We start from the raw sequence: 18,240 nt of genomic DNA, 5'->3' as shown, positions 1-18,240 counted from the left end.
TTGACCTCCCAGTCGCTTCCAATTCCCAGGACCACCGGCCCCGAGGCGCAGGGCGAGGCCCGAGTCCCGGACTCTCCGAGGCCGGGTCGAGGCCGGGAGTCGGGTGGGGAGGAGGCAGGGCGGGGCCGGGTGGCCCTGGAACGCGGAGTATCCTATTTCTCGCAACTATCCAATCCCACACCTGGAGGGCGTGGCCACACCTGGAGGGCGTGGCCAGGCGGCGGAGGGGCTGCGGCGTCCCGGGGCGCGGCGCTGACGTGAGCTCTGCTCACCTGGGGCGGGCAGGTAGGGGCTGCTCGAGGCCGGCGCGCAGCCGGCGGCGATCGCGATTTTAGCGGTGGACTAGGTTCGGAGGGACGTCCGCTTCTGGTAGCCAACGCAGGAAAGGTGGGGGCGCCCACTCCGGAGAGGACCTGGAGGGAGGGAGACACCGCAGGCAGGCGGGGCGGTCCGCGGCAGAGTCCGTGGGTGGGCGCCGTGCACTCCTGCAGGTGGCTCGGGGCTCCCGTCCCTGGCCCACCGAGGGGCCTCCGTCCCTCTCCGCCCCCGGGACCTGGCTGCTCCGCCTCGGGCGTCCCCTCCTCGCCTGCCCGCCCGCGTGCTGCCAGGGAGGACGCCCGGGCCCGCTGCCCGTCTCCGCGGCGCGGGCGGCGCTCTGCCCGGGCTGTTTCCCCTGAGTGCGTTGCGCATGGCCAGGCCTCTTGTACCCCTGGATTTCCCGGAGCCGGACGGGGTGCTGGGAGGTGGCGCCGGGTGAGCCCCTCGCTGGCCCACGGGGCTGGGGTTGGCCCGGGAGGGACAGGGGTTGGCGGCCGCCTGGCCCCGACCCTGTCCTCCCGGTGCGCATCGAGGAAGCCAGGGAGCGAGCGGCAGGCGCTGCCACGGAGCCGGCAGGCTGGTGTGGTGTGGAGAAGTCCAAGGCGGCCTGAGAAGGGCGTGGGGAGTGGGCCGGGGCGTGCCGAGCAGGGCCGGGCCCGATGCAGGGAAGGCCAGGGGCTTCGGGTGGCGTTCCAGCCCCCTTCGGGCAGGAGGGGAACAGTGGAACCGTCCCCGAGGCTGCTGCCTGAAGAAGGGGCAGCGCGGTCTTACTCGAGCAAAGCCGCGGGCAGAGCCAATCGCAGCCGTGCGCAGTCCCGGACAGAGGCCGGCGGGGCAGGGCGGTGCAGGGCCGGCCGGCCTGCGTGCAGACCACCCTGGATGGGGTGAGAGAGGCCCCGGCAGGCTGAGCGGCGCTGCTCCGTGGGCACCGTGGGGTCAGTGGGCAGTGACAACTTTGTCCATCGCGCGGTTAAACGCTTTCAGACCCAGGCCTTGAACCTGACGCGAGGGCAGAGGGGCCGGCTTCCTGTGGGCTGAGGCCGAGGGGCAGGCAGTGTTTAGGAAGCCAGCTCTGGGCTGGGCGTGGTGGTGCACGCCTGTGATCTCAGCACTCCGGAGGCCGAGGTGGGAAGACCGCTGAGTTTGAGGCCAGCCTGGAATAGTAAGCAGTGGCGGAGAAGCGAGGTCTCCTTCAGGTGTGTTCACGGGTGGCAGTCAGGAGACCTCCTCCCCGCCTGGCTGGCTGTCGCCTTCGGTCTTGGGCGCTGTTTTGGTTTCCTCTCTCTCTTCTCTTTTTTTGGTACGGGGATCAAACTCAGGACCTTGCGGTTTCGAGGCAGGCGGTGGAACCATTGAGCTACATCCAGGCCCTTCGGTTTGCCCTCTTGTGCATGGAAGGGGGGCGGGCGCAGCGCCAGATGTGGTGCAGTGCTCTGACCACAGTGCTGGACCTGGGCCCAGACAGTGCCCTCATGTTCCTGTGCCTCAGTTAGCCCAGCTGTACCACTTCTAGGGTTCCCAGGGTGGGATTAGACACATTAAGAAACTGAAAAGTCTGCAAATATGAAGGATGTTTTTTTAGATAGGGGTCTCACCTTGTAGACTTTGGCTGAATCTGGAGCCCAGGCTGGCTTCAAACTCACAGGGATCCTCCTGCCTCAGCCTCCCAAGTGCTGGGAGTATAGGGCTACAGCACCATGCCCGGCAAGGATTGTTGTTATCATACTTCAAACGTATTGTCTTGTGCTTAAAAACTACTACTTGCATAAAAAAGACAATTGTAAATTGAAACACTGTCAGGAGGCTGAGGCAGGAACATTGCTGTGAGTTTGAGGCCAGCCTGGAGTACATGGTTCAAGGCCAGCCCAAACTGCATAACAAGGTCTTATCTCATAAAAACAAACAAACAAAATGTGAATCATATAGGAAAGTATAAAGTACCTGCAGGGCCGGGGATTTAGCTCAGTGGTTTCGCCACCTGCTGCGCAAGCGCAAGGACCCGAGCTCCATCCCTGTTACCAAAAAAAAAAAAAAAAGTACCTGCAGTCTCATCCCCAAATAACTGCAGCGCTGTATTTCCCGCAGTATGTACATCCACTTGCACGGCAATGTGCTGCATTATTATAAAGTGGAGGTGTTCCTCGCAGTCTGTCGTGGGCTTCCTTCCCCTCCCTCCGCCCTTCATACTGGAAACACTTCCTCGAGTCCCATAATTCTCTGGACACTTGCAAATGGCTGTGTGCTGTGCAGCCAGGGGTCTGACTTAGTTACCCATCTGTCTGTCACTTTGGCTGCTTTTGATGTTTCCCTCTGCCTATCTGAGTAGTCTTGGTAATCACATGGCAGGTGGGGAGACCTGCTCACATCCAGAAGGCGGTGAGGGTGTGCAGCGAGGAAGGCAGGGCACTGCGGAGGGCGTCCGGGCTCCTGCTCAAGAGGCTGAGGTGGGTTGCTCTGTGCAGTCCCATCCTGGGGGCACTGGGAGCCCGAGGCCCAGAGCTCAGTCACCAGCTCCACAGGGGCTGCTCCTCCTTCCCCACCACCAGGTACAGCTGCGTGTTGTGGCCTGGGCACCTGGAGTTTCTCTGGACGTGCTGCAGATCAAGTCCAGGCCCCTGATCGCCAAGAGGAGCGAGTCATGTGCCCGACAGGCCCAGGCCCAGGTCTTACCAGCATTGCCACCGAAGTTCTGAAAATCTCTTCCTGGGTGATCGGTGTGCAGTCCTTTCCCCTTTTACGTTTCCCCTGCCCCGCCCCCTTCCGCAGGGTCAGGCCTGGGAGAAGGTAGAGCTTGGCCTTGGGAGACTGCATTCCCTCCTCAGGAGGTACTCAGGTACTCCCAGGCCTCGCGGCTTCACACACTCCCCCCAGAGCACCCCTAGCAGAGCAGAGCAGCCAAGCTCACCTCCCACTGCGCTGGGCGCCCAAGGGGAAGGTGTCAGCTGCAGGGCTCAGTAACTGGGTCAGAGGCTCAGATGAGAGCAGTTCCCTCCTTGCTCTTAAAGTGCCAGTGGCTCAGCAGGGCTTGGGCTCTTCACCTTGTGGGGAGCCAGCGATATCAGGGGTCTCCCTGGCTGGGCTGCTCTGAGTGGAAGCCTTAAGCTGACCCAACTGGTTTGGCTTCAGAGCTGTGATTCAGGAGAGGACCTTTCTGGGTGTGCAGGTAACTGCTCTGTGGGCTTTAAGTCGCTCCAGTCTCAAAATGTTCAGTGACTAACACAGCGCTTGGCATATGGTAGCTGGAGAACAAATATTTGTCAGATGACTGTTAGTTTTCCAGGCGCCCATTTATCTCATCTTGAGTAAAAACAAAGTAAGAACACCAAAAAATCCAAACTCAATGTCGCAGGCAAACAGTTCTGCAGTGCTTGATTTTTCCTCTGGGTGCCCAGCCCGGACAGGTCTGTTTCTGGCTCTGAGCACCAGCTCCTATGCACTGTTGCCTGCTCCACCTGTGTAGTTCTATGAGAATCAATTGCAGACTTTAACCAGGCTGGCGCCTGTAACCAATCAGTCCACTCAGCTGGTGTGGCCCGACACACAGACCCAGGAAGGAGGCTGGCCCAGCCGGGAGAGCCTGTGTGACTGAGCTAGGGACCGTGGGGCTGGATTCGTACAGGCTTTCTGTGCTTCACCAGGCTCAGTAGCCAGAAAGCATTCCCGGAGCCGTGGTCTCTACTCTTCTCCCACCTTCTAGCTCTGGAGTGTTCTGTGGATAACCAGCTGAGACCTTTCTCTTGCTGCAGAGTCTTCCGGTGGCCAGCAGGAAGGAAAGCAGATTCAGCCCAGCTGCTCAGCTCCCCTTGGAAAGACTGCCGCTCCCCCAAGTAAGCATAAGTGTGAGGACTTTGGAATCCAGGACCTGTGGCTCACCTACTCCCTCCCCACAATGGTGTCACTTCTTAGCAAAACATCCACACTCACTTTTGGTTTTCCTATTTCAAATGAAGCAGCGCGCTTCAGCTTCTCACAAGATACCTGCTGTTTCCATAAGCTTGTCTTCCCTCTCCGAGGTGAGGTGAGCCTGCAAGGGGCCCTCACCCTCTCTTCCAAAGCCCTTGCTACTTCAGGAAGGCCTGTTCCAGCAGGGATGACATCACCTTTTTATTTTCCTGCTTCAGGATTGAAATAGAAGAAATGTGATCTACCTGCATGATAAGTCTGATTTGGCTAGAGCATGAAGTATAAATGGCTTTGGAATAAGAATCAGAAGAACCTTTTAACCTCTCTTCTTTTCTTCCCCACTTGGCATGGTTTATTCCCATATTTAGTTTCTTCGCTGTAATCTAATGAAACTCTAGCTCCAGTGTACGGGATGGCGGCTGGGAGAAGCTCCCAGTGACCAGCCTAATGCTGTTGCTCTGCCCACTCTCAGCCCCTGCCCGATCATGGCCCTGCACCCCCGCCGAGTGCGGCTGAAGCCCTGGCTGGTGGCCCAGGTGGATAGCGGTCTCTACCCTGGGCTCATCTGGCTTCACCGAGACTCCAAACGCTTCCAGATCCCCTGGAAGCATGCCACCCGGCATAGCCCCCAGCAGGAGGAGGAAAACACCATTTTTAAGGTAAAGGACTCCTACCATCTAAGTTGAAATTTTCCCGTTTTCTCAGACTTTTCTGGGTTTGTTTGCTGTCTGTTTCAGCACAGGGAATACAGTAAGCCCCAAACTCAGGGATCCCTGAGCCCTCCACTCCTCGCTGGATGCAGATCCTCACTCCTGTCATAGTGATGTGGTCGTGCCCAAAGTGCCTGGGTCCACACTGATGCTGCCTCTCCCTCCTTCCTTCGGCTCTGCCTTGTCTTTAAGAGGGGAGCTCAGCCTCGGGGTGGCTACTCAGGGCAGAACTGTCCAGGGTCAAGAGAGGGGCCAGAGGGCCGTAGCAAGATATTCTTGTGATAGCAAAATATTTTGCACTATTCGTAAACTCTGCTTAAAAATGAATGGTGATTTAAGTACAAATTTTAAATTCTTTAAGTATGTTTTCTTTCTTTTTTGTTTTTCCTTTTCTTAGTACTGGGGATTGAACCCAGGGTCTTTGTACCAAGCTCACCCTTAGTCCTTTTTCTTTTTATTTTTTAAGAGTACGAAATTTTATTGGGGAATGGGATTGGGGAATAGGAATGGCTCCTGGGAAACAGGAGGGTCCAAATGGGTTGCCCATCCTTCTGACTCAAGCCTCCCAGAGTGCTGGGATTACAGGCATGCGGCACCATGCCAACTTTTTTCCTTCTCTTTTGCTTTCCTCCTTTCTTCTTTTTGGAGTACTAGGATTGAACCCAGGGCCTTACACTTGTAAAGCACTCCACCACTAAGCTTCACCCTGACCAAATTATGTTTTCTTAAATTAAAAATAGCTCTGATGTGATGTCATTTTTTTTTTTTAGCTGAAAACAAGATTTAATCACATAGCATCTTACAAAATTTAAGTGAATTAAAGCTTGGCCAGACAAATAGGTAGGTGGCTGTTTTGGAAAGGAAAAGGGGTTCCACCCACCCACCCACGTGGTCATGATTCAGGGCCGCCTCTACACCGACTTCTCCCTGAGTCTCCTCCATCTTGGGAACAGCTTTATTTCTTGTGCCCAGAACACAGAGTAGTGAGCTTGTGCTTTTTTCCCCTGACTAAGAGCAGCAAGGTGGAAGTCAGTCCAGCCAGGCCTGTGGTTGATGGCCCAGGTCCGTGCTGCAGTGGGGCCAGGACAGGGCTCTGGAGCGGCGTCCAGCATGGCTCCATGCCTGCCCTGGTCACGACAGCTGTGAGAGCGGAGACAGAAAGCTGAGCTGTGGGCACTCTTCACGCGGACATGAACAATGGGGTGTTTGGGAAAACGTGTAAAGCAGTTTTGGGGGTTGGTGGTCTTGGGCTGGAACTGGATTTGCTGTTGAAAGGCCTGGCTGGCTATGCAGAAGAGGCAGGTTTCCTGACAGCCACACTCATAAGGGCATCCTGCATGCTTGGGACTCGGAGAAAGCTCCAGGAGGCTGCTTTGCTTTACTCTATCACTGTAGCTATTTGTAGAATGCTAAGGGAGGGCCTGGGAGGTCAGCAGAACAGCAAGGATGTTTTCACAGAGCCAGGCTCGGATAGCCTTGGGCAAGGTGTGCAGGCGAGACACTGAGGGGCCATGAGGCCTGTGTCCACGACCTCACTGAATTCTCATGGTAACCCTGTAAGTGAAGTGCCGCCCGCATGTTGTGCGTGCAGTTACCCTCAGAGGGGCTGCTAACTTGTCAAAGATCACACAGCCAGTAAATGGTGGGTCTGGGATTTCAACTTGTGTCTTTTTGGTCCCCAATGCTGCTTCTTGCCATCGTACTGCCCGTTTTCTGACGAGGAACTGGATTATGTGGCCGCAAATTCTGCCACCACTGACTACGTGTGTGGTCCCGAACAGGGCATGTCACCTCTCCAGACTGCAGTTTCCCATGTAGTAAATGAGATGGCGCCAGTCTTGCCTGCCTCCCAGAACTACTGTGAGAATCAAGTGGAATCCGGTATGGAGAGGGGCTTGTTGAGCACTATAAAACAGAGATTCCTCCATTTTAGGAAGAGAAATAAGGACCTGCACACTGAACAGAGGCTCTGAAACAAGACTTAGGTTGGGTTTGATCGAGTAATGTCCCTAAGTCTCACTGGTTTGCCATGTGGCATCCTTCCTTGAGCCCGATGTTCCATCCAGAAGGGTCGGCCCCTCTGCTGCATCAGCCCGGGGTCCTCAGCATCATCCGAGCAGCCTGGGGACACCGGGTATGAGCAGGAACCTGTGGTCCTACATTGATCTGGCTGCTCTCCACAGAGAAGCAGGATTCTGGGAACCACCGAAATTCTAAAACCTCTGCCAGAGCTGGCACAGCCCAAGTTAGCTGGGTGGGGCCACAGTGAGCATGGACGGAGGATCAGACAGGATAGAAAATGTGGGGCGGTCATGCAGTGGTGCCTCCCAGACACAAGGGGCCCATGGAGCTGGAACCCCGGGGTGGGTCAGATGGAATGGCAGGAGTTAGGCCCCCCGGTACTTGCCAAGCCACCTAGGATGGCATGGCTCTGTCAGAGTTCTTCATTCCATACCACAAAGCACATGGAGGACCCACATCTAAGGAGATGGTAAGAGGAAGTGGGTCTGATTTGGAGGAGGTGGATGACTAGGTCAGGTCTGGAAAGAATCTCCCTCATGACTGCTAGGCTCGACAGAGGGGAGAGAGCTGAAAGGATGGGGCAGAAAGATTGAGTTTCAGCTTGAGGAAGAAGTCTGGACGGAACCAGAGATGCAGAGTTGGGTCTGGACTAGTGATACGCTCTGCCAATTTTTTAAGAAGTTAGTGTCTTTCCTGTCTTGAGTTCTCTCTAATCACATCTCCTTTTTCTGTATTTAATGTGTCTGCTTAGTGATCAGAAAGTGTCTTAGCAACCAGTGAGGGTTGGTATCCCATGAGTAGCAACATATAAGGCATGATCAACAGACATGAAAAATAAAATTTAAATTTTTAAAAAATTTAAAAAATTTTTACAGTAAAAGATATATTGCCATCAACCCCCCTCTAAATATATCCCCTTGCTTTGACCAGACTGATCCCATCATTCTTGCCATTTTCTGAAGCAGCTCTGGAAGTCTGTTTCCTGAGTGTTTTTACAAAGTGCAATAAAAAATACAGTGACTGCTGCTGCTGAGTGCCATCAAATGGGAAGAGGCAGGCTTGCAGGAACTTTAAGGTTGTCCTCGTTCATCTTATTCACTGGATCTGGTACTAACCAACTTCTGGCTTCTCTCCAAAGACAAAATGATTGTGAAAGGTGAATGTGTTGAATTGCTTCAGGACATCAAGTTGGCCACAACTGTGGCACCAAAGACACTCACAAAAGAGGACTTCCAGAACTGCTTCGGAAAGTGGTGACAGTGCTAGGATATGTGCGTTCAAACTGGGGGAGGGTATTTTGAGGGGGGTTAATGGCAGTGTGTCTTTTTCTGTAATAAACTGGAAAAGCTAGATTCACCGCACTTTTTGATCACGCCACGTTAACTGTGAGTGCTGTTAGTGCTGGAAGGGCCTGGGTTTTCTACTCCCTGCTCTGTCCCTGGGGAATGTGGCCTACGGAGTGAGCAGTCTGGATTTGCTTTTCCCCTGTGGGGAGACTGCTTGTTTCCCTTGAGTGGAGACAGTGCTGTGAGTTCCCATATTTGGAAACCGAAGCGGAGTCCAAGTGGTTTTAGACTGTGCCATCAGCTCTGCATGTGGCTGACAGCGCGGAGCTGCAGTTTGAGTAGGGAGAGGGAAGAAGGGGAGCACAGGTTTAACAGGACTTGCCCTCGGCCATGGGCCAAGCTGGATGCCTGTCTTTTTTCTTTTTTTTGAGGCAGGGACTTGCTACGTAATCCAGGCTGGCCTTGAACTCACTATGTAGCCCCAGGCTGGCCTCAAAGCAGCAATCTTCCTGCCTCAGCCTGAGTGCTGCACCACCACACCCAGCTCCTGTCTTCCTAAAGGCACTTGGTTTCTCTAATTCTACATGTGTCATATTGAAGATTGGAGGCAAAAGATCAGTGGGCCACACTATATCATCTGCCATCCTCCTCTGTCGTATTTACTGTTATGTAAGCAACTCACATCAAGACGACAGAGAGAAGCCTGCCAGAAACCCTGCTATCCTAGAGTGCGTTGGTGCATATTTGCTCCAGACCTTACTTCCAACCCTTTGGTGCAGCATGGTTGTCTCGACAGGTTCTGGCCGGAAGGCTTAGATAAGGCTCCTCCCCGCAAGGGACTGTGTTTGCACAGAGCTTCATTTCCCTTTGGCCCCACCTCGTCTGGTCCTAAGGACAGCCTTGCCTGCTGCAGTCTCCGTGCGGTGAAGACTGAGGCACTGATGCAGGCCTGGGTGTGTGTCTTGCTGGGCCGGGGCAGTAGTAGGCCCTCACTGTGGCTTCCTGTTCCTCAGGCCTGGGCTGTGGAGACGGGAAAGTACCAGGAAGGGGTGGATGACCCCGACCCAGCTAAATGGAAGGCTCAGCTCCGCTGTGCTCTCAACAAGAGCAGGGAATTCAACCTGATGTATGATGGCACCAAGGAGGTGCCCATGAACCCAGTGAAGATTTACCAAGTGTGTGACATCCCCCAGCCCCAGGGCTCCATCATTAACCCAGGTGAGGCCCCAGCTGCGGGAGAAGGTGGCCAGCATGCCAGACTCCGGGCTGGACACTGAAAGATAGCACTACTGCAGTCAGCCTGCTTTGCAGAGCTCAAGACTGGTAAAGTAAGAAACCTTGGCCCAGGACCCAGAGCATCCATGGTGTAAACTCAGCACTATCTTGCTCCTTTAGAGGAATGGTTTTTACCTGGATTCCCTAAAGCATGAGAAAGTAGAGAGAATCTAGAGTTCTGATGTAAAAATAGCCTCTCTTGGGACTAGAGTGGCTGGTGGTTTTGAAGGAGGATGAATTAGAAGTCTAAACGTGGCTCCTATCACTTCACTTGTGGGATTCAAACCAAGCTGGGGGGCCTCCTGAGCCTGTTTCTTTTATTCTAGTGTGGGATGGGATCTCAGCTTTTCTGCCTACTTCAAAGGCTGTTGTTAGAATCAGTGAATCAGACCTGCAAAAGCTATGAAGTTCTTTAGAAATGTTGAATGAATGATCATTCAATTTGAAGGATACTTTTGCTAAGAGGTTGCCACTGGATCCTCCTGTTTACGCAATGCTGAATGAACCCTAAGAGCAGGTAGCTGAGACACACAGCCCGGGGAATCAGTGGGGCTCTGCCACGGGGGAAGGGTCTGTACTCCACACTAAGCGCACCAGGGTGAAAAGCTGGTGTCCTCGACTCCCGGAAGGGATGCTGTGCACAGGAGCTGATGTGCAGCTGTGCTGACGTGTGGAGATTTCCAGGAGGAGGGGTAGAGTTTGCAGCTTTCTGGAGCAGAGAGGAAGAGAACGGAGCTTGCATCAGGACTCCGTGGGGGGAGCTGGAAGTAGGGACTAACACACTACACCCTCAATTTCCACTTTCTCTGCTAGAGCTTTGAGGGTGCACAGTGGCCTTCAGGACCGTGGCTGGCGTGGGTGGTGGGTCAGCTGCAGCGATGGCACTGCACTTTAGCTGCTCACCTGTGTGCTGTGTCTCAAGTAGGATCCACAGGGTCTGCTCCCTGGGACGAGAAGGATAATGATGTGGATGAAGACGATGAGGAAGATGAGCTCGATCAGTCGCAGCACCACGTTCCCATCCAAGACACTTTCCCTTTCCTGAATATCAATGGTGAGTGGGTGGCGGGTGGCACAGAGGGATAAGGGGACATAGGGACTTCCACCCCAGAGCTGCTGCCCCCTCAGCCGGCCCGGCCCTGCCCTGGGAGCAGTGGTTGAGCCCTGTGGCCGGGCTGCTGGTCTGTTAGGAAGCAGCAGTCACAGGTGAGAGGATCGCTGACTGGGTTACTACAGTGCCGTGGGTGGGTTTTAGGATTCTAGGGAATGTCTAGTTTTAAAAAGTGAATTTAAATTCATTACTGGTCCCACATATAAATTAATCAGTGGTTGTACAGTTCTGCCAGTTTCTTTCAGTGCAGATGTCATTTTATGAATTATAGGCAAACTTCCAGCTTCCCTTGGTATAAATTCTGTGTCACTTCTTTAATAGGGACTGCTCTATTTAGGCTGTATATGAGAAACTTGGGATTCTGTAGCCACCAACACTAGGCTCTGATAGCATTTATCTTCAAGAACTTCTTTTATGGACCTCTGAATTCAGCTTCCCAGGAAGAGTGGACTGCGAGGTCAGAAGGCCACATGTGGCAACAGGTCCAGGGCTGCAACTCTTATTAATATTCGAACACAGGTTGCATTGCTCTTCTGTACTCCCTTCACATTGCCTGTCACTGAGCTACTGTTCACATGACCTGCATCCAGGGTGGCAGCCTTTCTCCACCTTTTTAGTATCACCTCAGGGCTGTAGGTTCAATGAGATAACTTGTACCACTTAGAAAACTCCATATATCAAGATGCTTTCTTTAGGGTTTGGGGGCACCCTGTAGTAGGAGAGGTCCCTACACTTGAGGATCAGGAAATTGCCTTTGTTATCTGCCCACTGACCCTCTCTATCCTGCCATTTACATCTTTGCAACCAAGTGATGGGTAGAGAAAAATTCCATGTAGATCTTCTGGGTCAGTGTTGCCACACGATGTATCCCACTTAGCGACATTTTAAGAGTTGCACATCTGGAAATGTGAAATTCTTGGCTGACTTACTCTGCTATTCTCATGCCTTGAAAGGATGCAGATTATTTCTAATACATCCTACCTTCCTATTTCTGTTTGTATTTTATTAAAGTTAATGTATGTCCTTATATTTTGGGCTGCCTTGGATCCTCTGTGGAAAGTTGTGGAATATATGTTAGACAAAAGTGTAAAATGGATACACAGATTTAACTGGACTCAAACCCAAGAGGTCAAAGAAACATTAACCTCTGTGATTTCAGAGCTATTGGGGCAGAAGAAAAAGAAATACTGAAGAATAGATGCCTAAGAGGTGAGACTAAGAGGAGAAATCTGCAGACTCGAGCAAGTGAACGTTGACAGTAGCAGGGAAATAGGATTAGGATTTTCACTGTTTTTAAAGACACTTTAATTGAATATTTTGAATGAACAATACTTTGATATGTTTAAAATTCATAACAGAGCCAGGCGTGGTGGCGCCTGCCTGTAATCCCAGCACTGGGAAGACTGAGGCAGGAGGATCAAGAGTTCAAGGTCTGCCTAAACTGCATAGCAAGACCTTGTCTCAAAATAAAAGGGGTACAAGAAAGTAATCCGTTGCAAGGTTTTCTTGCCATCCTATCTCTGCAACTTGCAGTTCTTTCCCCGGAGACAGATCTTTCTAAGGTCTTGAGTAATCTTCCAGACATTTTATGCAAATAAATGTATTTTTAATGAATTCTGCATTATTCTTATGATTTTAGTATTTTCAATGAATATTTACAATTAACTATTATGTTGTTTTTGGTTTTTTGAGACAGGGTCTCACTATATAGTTCAGGCTGGCCTCGAACTCACTGTGTAGCCCAGGCTGGCCCTCAACTTGTGGTGGTCCTCCTGCCTCCCTCAGCCTGCCCAGTGCTGGGATTACAGGCCTGTGCCACCGCACTCGGCTTACATTGCTTTTATAATTGCAAGAAAGGCTATGCAACAGAGAAAAAAAATTTCACTTGTGGTACTGAAATGTACATTTTTGTGTTGTTTACCCCTGCACCACCACTACCAAGTTCAGTACAGTCAGCACATACTAGTTTTTAATGAATACATCAATAATTTTTAGGAAGGTGAATTTCAGAAGTCCTTATCAGAAAAGTAAGTGCAACAGAAGTGATAAGGGCCTACAGTGTGGAGCCCTGTGTGAAGCCCAGAGGCCCTGCGGTCCAGCGCCATCATGAACCAGAAAGGCAGCCAAGGTCCACAGTGCTGCTCACCTTCTTCTTTCTTTGAGTTTTTATTTACTTGTGCAGGGAAGTGTTGCTTTTATTTCTTATATAAATTTTAGCAGATGTTTGCAGTACATGATTACATTCAGTGTGGGCTTGGCACACGTATGTAGTGGGTCTTCTTTCTTCAGCCCCTCCTCCCCTCTCCTCCCTCCCTCTGTCTCACGGCCCCCTCCCTCTGGCAAAAGGTCTGTCACCCTGCTTCCTACTGTCCACCTTTTACTTTGCTCTTTAACTCATCCATGCTTTGGGTTTTTCCTACAAGATGAACCGTGCGATTTGTAAGCTTGCGTGTCCGATTTATTTCACTTAACATTATGGTCTCAGGGTGCATCCATTTTCCTATAAATGACTCAAATAACACATTGGTTTTAATAGAGTTTCTATACATTCATTCTTACTTGAAGCCTATCAGTTAATTCAATTGAGCTCATTTCTGCGAGGCAACCAGCTCCTGTTCAATTACTGGGCCAGTTTCCACAGGGAAGTGTCTCCCTCATGCCCTTCCTAATGTAACTGCTAGAGAAAACTCGCCTGTCTCTACGTCAGTCTTTAACGGACACGGTTTGAGAGCTGTGGGTTTATGAGTGAAATACCATGGCCAGGAAGCAGGAGCTGGGGAACCACTGGGGATGATGGAGGTCGCTGGGTCATGCGTCAGAGTCTGATTCATCTTCCGGCCTTAGTCCCCGAGCCTCAGACCAGGTGATGCACATGTGCAGCCCCTGCACACTCATCCACATGCCTGTGTTCTAGGTTCTCCTATGGCGCCAGCCAGCGTGGGCAACTGCAGCCCTGAAGCAGTGTGGCCCAAAACAGAACCTCTGGAGATGGAAGTACCCCAGGCACCCATTCAGCCCTTCTACAGCTCTCCAGAGCTGTGGATCAGCTCTCTCCCAAGTAAGTGAGCCTTGATCTTTCTTGCTGGTCTCATTTCCGGTCCCACTTTCTGCCTCCATTACCTTGCTAAGTATAGAACAGCTGCCTGGCCCCCCGGTGCCCTCTTTGTCTGCTTCCTGAATGTTGGATGAGTCACCAGGGAGTAAATATACATCATCTGAACGTCTTTGCCCTGGGGATGCTCTGATTGGGTAGGACTCTGTGTCACTCCGCTCTTAGGTGGGCAGGAGCCCTGGATCTAAGTCTGGTTAGAGGACTTGGTGACAAAGCCAGTTGTGGGACTGGGAGGTTGAAGGCCATAGATTTGGATAAAGCAGCTCTTGATTTTGAGGAGCTTTAAGGGCTCTTGTTGAACTGCGGACATATTTATCTTAATGAAGTATCAAAGTCATTGCCCTGATCTCCTAAATTGACAGAACAGATGTGCCGTGACTTTCAAAAAGATGGCTTTCCTCTTATTCCTCTGTTACTTTAATTTTTACTTTAGTTACTTTAATGTTTAGCTCCTTGGAATACTTATTGGTGCAGATTCAGTCAGTGTGACATGTGACATCAGGATCCGGCACTTTGCTTGGTGAAATTCTTGCCCTTAGGGTAGAACAGAGAAGGTATAGAAGGGCCTTAACCCTTGCTTCAAGGCAGCCTTTTATGTGACTATCCCAGGGATGTGCTAACACCTCCTTTTACTGCAGGAAGGATAACTGTGGCAGAGGCCTTCTTGAATGCCAGTTGAAAGGTGGCTTGATGTTGATAGTCTTGTGTGAATCTTGGGGATGGACAGGATTCTCACTGTCACCTCTCACCTTGCAGTGACCGACCTGGACATCAAGTTTCAGTACCGTGGGAAGGAGTATGGGCAGACCATGACTGTGAGCAACCCCCAGGGCTGCCGGCTCTTCTATGGGGACCTGGGTCCCATGCCCGACCAGGAGGAGCTCTTCGGTCCCGTCAGCCTGGAGCAGGTCAAATTCCCAGGGCCAGAGCATATCACCAATGAAAAGCAGAAGCTGTTTACCAGCAAGCTGCTGGATGTCATGGACAGAGGACTGATCCTGGAGGTCAGCGGTCATGCCATTTATGCCATCAGGCTGTGCCAGTGCAAGGTGTACTGGTCTGGGCCGTGTGCCCCATCACTTGTTGCCCCCAACCTGATTGAGAGACAGAAGAAGGTCAAGCTCTTTTGTCTGGAAACATTCCTGAGTGGTGAGTCTCACTGTAAGATTGCTGATGGAGCTGCTTTCTGGAAGTTTATCTTCCTTGATCCGTCCCTTGCTCTTCCTTCCTGTCCTGGCTCAGCAAAGACCTTAACCACACAATTTCTTTTGGAGGTCAAGGGAGAGGAGAACCTTGGCTCTAAAAAATGAAAGTGGCCTAGGCAATGAAGAAGGGAGAAGCTATTTTTAGGTTGGTTGTTGCTCCTTTGGTGGCAGAAGAGGGTGACAGTCTTATAATTACCGCCAAACTGTAAGGTGGTATTCACCAAATGGGTATGAAATGACCCACGGCATCAAACTTACTCTTCTACTTCTGCAGACCTCATTGCCCACCAAAAAGGACAGATAGAGAAGCAGCCACCATTCGAGATCTACTTATGCTTTGGGGAAGAATGGCCAGATGGGAAGCCCTTGGAAAGGAAGCTCATCTTGGTTCAGGTGAGGAATAAAGACGTGTTAACAACCCCTCTTTTTGTCAGTGCTTTCTCCCAGGTCCGGGCGAGTCCTCACTGAGCGCCCATCAGCCTGTGTGTTTTTAATCCTATCCGCTGGGGAAGCAGGCTTGTTTTGTACAGTAGGACCAAGCTAGAGACTGTCCTTAAAATGGGTGGCTGATTTGGGGGTGACTTCCATTCTTTCCAGCTTTTCTTAGAAAAACCATTTGAATTGTTTTTAAGAGTGTAATCTCCTTCTAGGAATGGCAGCAAGGGGGTGGGACTGAGCTGTGTACCGAGGCAGGCTAAGACGACACTTGGTTAAAAGTCTTGCCAGGAAGCAGTCATCTGCTCGGGCTGTGGCATGATGCTATTCCCAGATTCTTCAGGTTCAGTTGAACCAACCTCTAGAGTGAACGCTGGCCAGACGGTCTGGAGGGGATGATGTGTCTACACAGTAGTGTGGGGCTTTCCTAAGACCCATTGTTTCTTTCAGTCTTGGGTCTCTCCTGCTATTTAAAAATACTTTTTCCTCCGTGGATGCTCATGTGCTCTGTCATCAACAGGTTATTCCTGTGGTGGCTCGGATGATCTATGAGATGTTTTCCGGTGACTTCACACGCTCCTTTGACAGTGGCAGTGTTCGCCTGCAGATCTCGACTCCAGACATCAAAGATAACATCGTCACTCAGCTGAAGCAGCTGTACCGCATCCTCCAAACTCAGGAAAGCTGGCAGCCCATGCAGCCCACCCCCAGCATGCAGCTGCCTCCTGCCCTGCCCACTCAGTAATCACAAACACCTTCCTCCTCCTCCTCCTGCCCCCCCCATTGTATATATGAATGTTTTTTCAGATTTAACCAGCTTTTAAATCTTTTTCCTCTAATGATGTTAGAAGTCTGTAACTTCAAATGTGCCTAGCTTTTAAACTTGATTTAATTTATGGAAAATTGCCATACTTTCCTTTTTTTTTTTCTTTTGAGACAGGGTCTCACTACGTGGTTCAGGTTGGCCTTGAACTCATTTTGTAGCCCAGGCTGGCCTCGAACTCTCGGTGATCCTCCTGCCTCAGCCTCTAGAGTGCTGGGATTATAAGCATGCACCTCCACACCCTGTATCCTTTTCTTTTTTAAACCCAATGGTAGTAGGATATAGTAAAAGGAGACTAGGTTTGGGAGTTTGGACACCAGGGTACTAGCTACAGGTTTTCTTCCACTGTAACCTTAAACAAGTCATTTAACTTCTGGGCTTCAACCTTATTATGTGTAAATAAATAAAGATTGCAATAATGCCCAAATTTCTTTCCGTTTTAAAACCCTGATTTGATTACTTCATTCTATTTTGTTCCCAAACTGCCTGGAACAGAACCTTTTTGCATTGTTCTTGTACTGATTTTTTTTCTTACCTTCATTAAAGTTTCCTCAAGCCTGATTTGTCCAGGATTGAGCTTTGTTTGACCTGTTCTGCTAGTATTGTAAGCTGGCTCCCTGATGGGGGAAGTAAGAGGGAGAGGAGCTGACTGGTTGCCTGGAAACCAGGCTTGATATCTAAATAGAAATGGGTGCCAAAGTCTGAAAGTCACCCAACCTGTGGAGTAAAAAAGTCATAAATGGAACTTCTAAAGGGAAACTAGTGAGAAAGCTCAGGGGTTCTGTGAAAGAGTGGGCCGTTGGACTTTACGTTGTGCGTCGCTTTTCTCTCGTTGCTGAGACAAAATACCCGACACCCAAAGTTAAAGGAGAAAGGTTTATTTAGCTCACAGTTTGTAGAAGTTTCATTCCATAATCAGCTGGCTCCAACGCAGAGGGGCATGGCAGAGGGGCAACAGTTCATGGTGGTGGAAGACAGCAAAAGCAACAAGGGACAAGACAAGCTTCTTTCTGTCCCTTATGTTGTAACCAGGCTACCAGGATTAGGGTGGTGCCAAACCAATCAGTGGACTGATTTAGTGATCACCCGTCCTTAACCCCAGCACCCCACACGGCTTAGGGGACATCCAGACCCGAAGCAGAACACCTTGTCTTCAAATACCACCTTGTATGTGTGTGGTAGGTGAGCACACGAACCAGAGGCGACCTGAGTCAGGAGCTTCCTTTTTCTTTTTCGTGTTCTCTTGTGTGGTGAAGACCTGGAAGTAAGCTGGGCACGTAGGATATACTCCTCTGACTACAAAAAGTCAGTTCTTGTTAGGAGACGTTTAAGAGTCTTTCTGTCATGCGGATTTTTGCAGTTGAGAAAAATGAGGGCTCAGGTGTGTGAAGGCGAGGGTAAGGCAGGGCTGGGCCGTGGGCTTCTGGAAAAAGCCACCTAACATAGACCCGCTCATTTCCCTCTGGCGGAGGGGTCTGGGTGTGAACAACGAAGGTGAAATGTGTAGAACACGGCACTGCAGGTGTCACAAACTGAGCTGATTTAGTAACTTTCTCAGCTCCTAACCGCGCTCTCCCTAATAAAATTATATATAATTTAAATTCCAAGACCAAAATTGAAAACAAGATGCTAATCTCTGGCTGTGGAGCCAAACCTCCTGAGTACTGATGCCTGTCAGGTCCTGGCGATCAAGTCTGTGTGTGGTCTGGACTCCTTAACCAACCTCCTGCTTTACAAATAACTGAATGCAGGGCTAGCTTTATTCAGAAATCAAAGCTCCACTAATTAAATGTGACAATGGGACTGATTTGAAATGTGTGAGCCTGGATTTTAGGATCTCTTAGAGACCTAGTGGAATCCTCTATTATTAAAGCATGACCATGAAGAAGATTGGCTCTACATCCACATCTCTTATCAGGCACTAAACTAAAAACTGGATCAAAGATTTAAATATTAAACAACTCCCGGAAGATAAAATAGGTACAGTAAGGCTTCTGAAGACATAGGGATGCGCAAGGACTTTCTATGAACAGAATCATA

The 18,240-nt window shown here is 50.7% G+C and overlaps 1 protein-coding gene across 10 annotated transcripts; it reads left to right on the top strand.

Annotated features, from left to right (window-relative positions):
* The first annotated feature begins 221 nt into the window (after nucleotides 1–221).
* Irf6 (interferon regulatory factor 6) lies at nucleotides 222–16,761 on the top strand. 10 transcript variants are annotated; one of them, XM_087194193.1, is made up of 10 exons: nucleotides 272–387; nucleotides 2,665–2,762; nucleotides 4,065–4,145; nucleotides 4,694–4,880; nucleotides 9,253–9,457; nucleotides 10,437–10,568; nucleotides 13,540–13,683; nucleotides 14,494–14,886; nucleotides 15,217–15,335; nucleotides 15,898–16,761. In XM_087194193.1, exons 4-10 carry the CDS (start codon nucleotides 4,707–4,709, stop codon nucleotides 16,120–16,122), a joined length of 1,392 nt encoding a protein of 463 aa, XP_087050319.1. In that variant the 5' UTR covers nucleotides 272–387; nucleotides 2,665–2,762; nucleotides 4,065–4,145; nucleotides 4,694–4,706; the 3' UTR covers nucleotides 16,123–16,761. The 10 variants fall into 10 exon arrangements, with proteins under 10 accessions (XP_087050324.1, XP_087050322.1, XP_087050318.1 ...); XM_087194198.1 differs by lacking the exon at nucleotides 2,665–2,762 and having other exon boundaries at nucleotides 222–285; nucleotides 10,440–10,568; XM_087194196.1 differs by lacking the exon at nucleotides 2,665–2,762 and having other exon boundaries at nucleotides 247–387; nucleotides 10,440–10,568.
* The last annotated feature ends 1,479 nt before the right edge of the window (nucleotides 16,762–18,240 follow it).

This window comes from Heterocephalus glaber, unplaced genomic scaffold (genome assembly GCF_053883595.1).
Source record: "Heterocephalus glaber isolate CG9 unplaced genomic scaffold, H.glaber_assembly_v1.0 deba00001600, whole genome shotgun sequence".
NCBI lineage: Eukaryota > Metazoa > Chordata > Mammalia > Rodentia > Bathyergidae > Heterocephalus > Heterocephalus glaber.
Note: the sequence above shows the minus strand (reverse complement) of the source record. Positions and strands in the feature narration are given on the sequence as shown.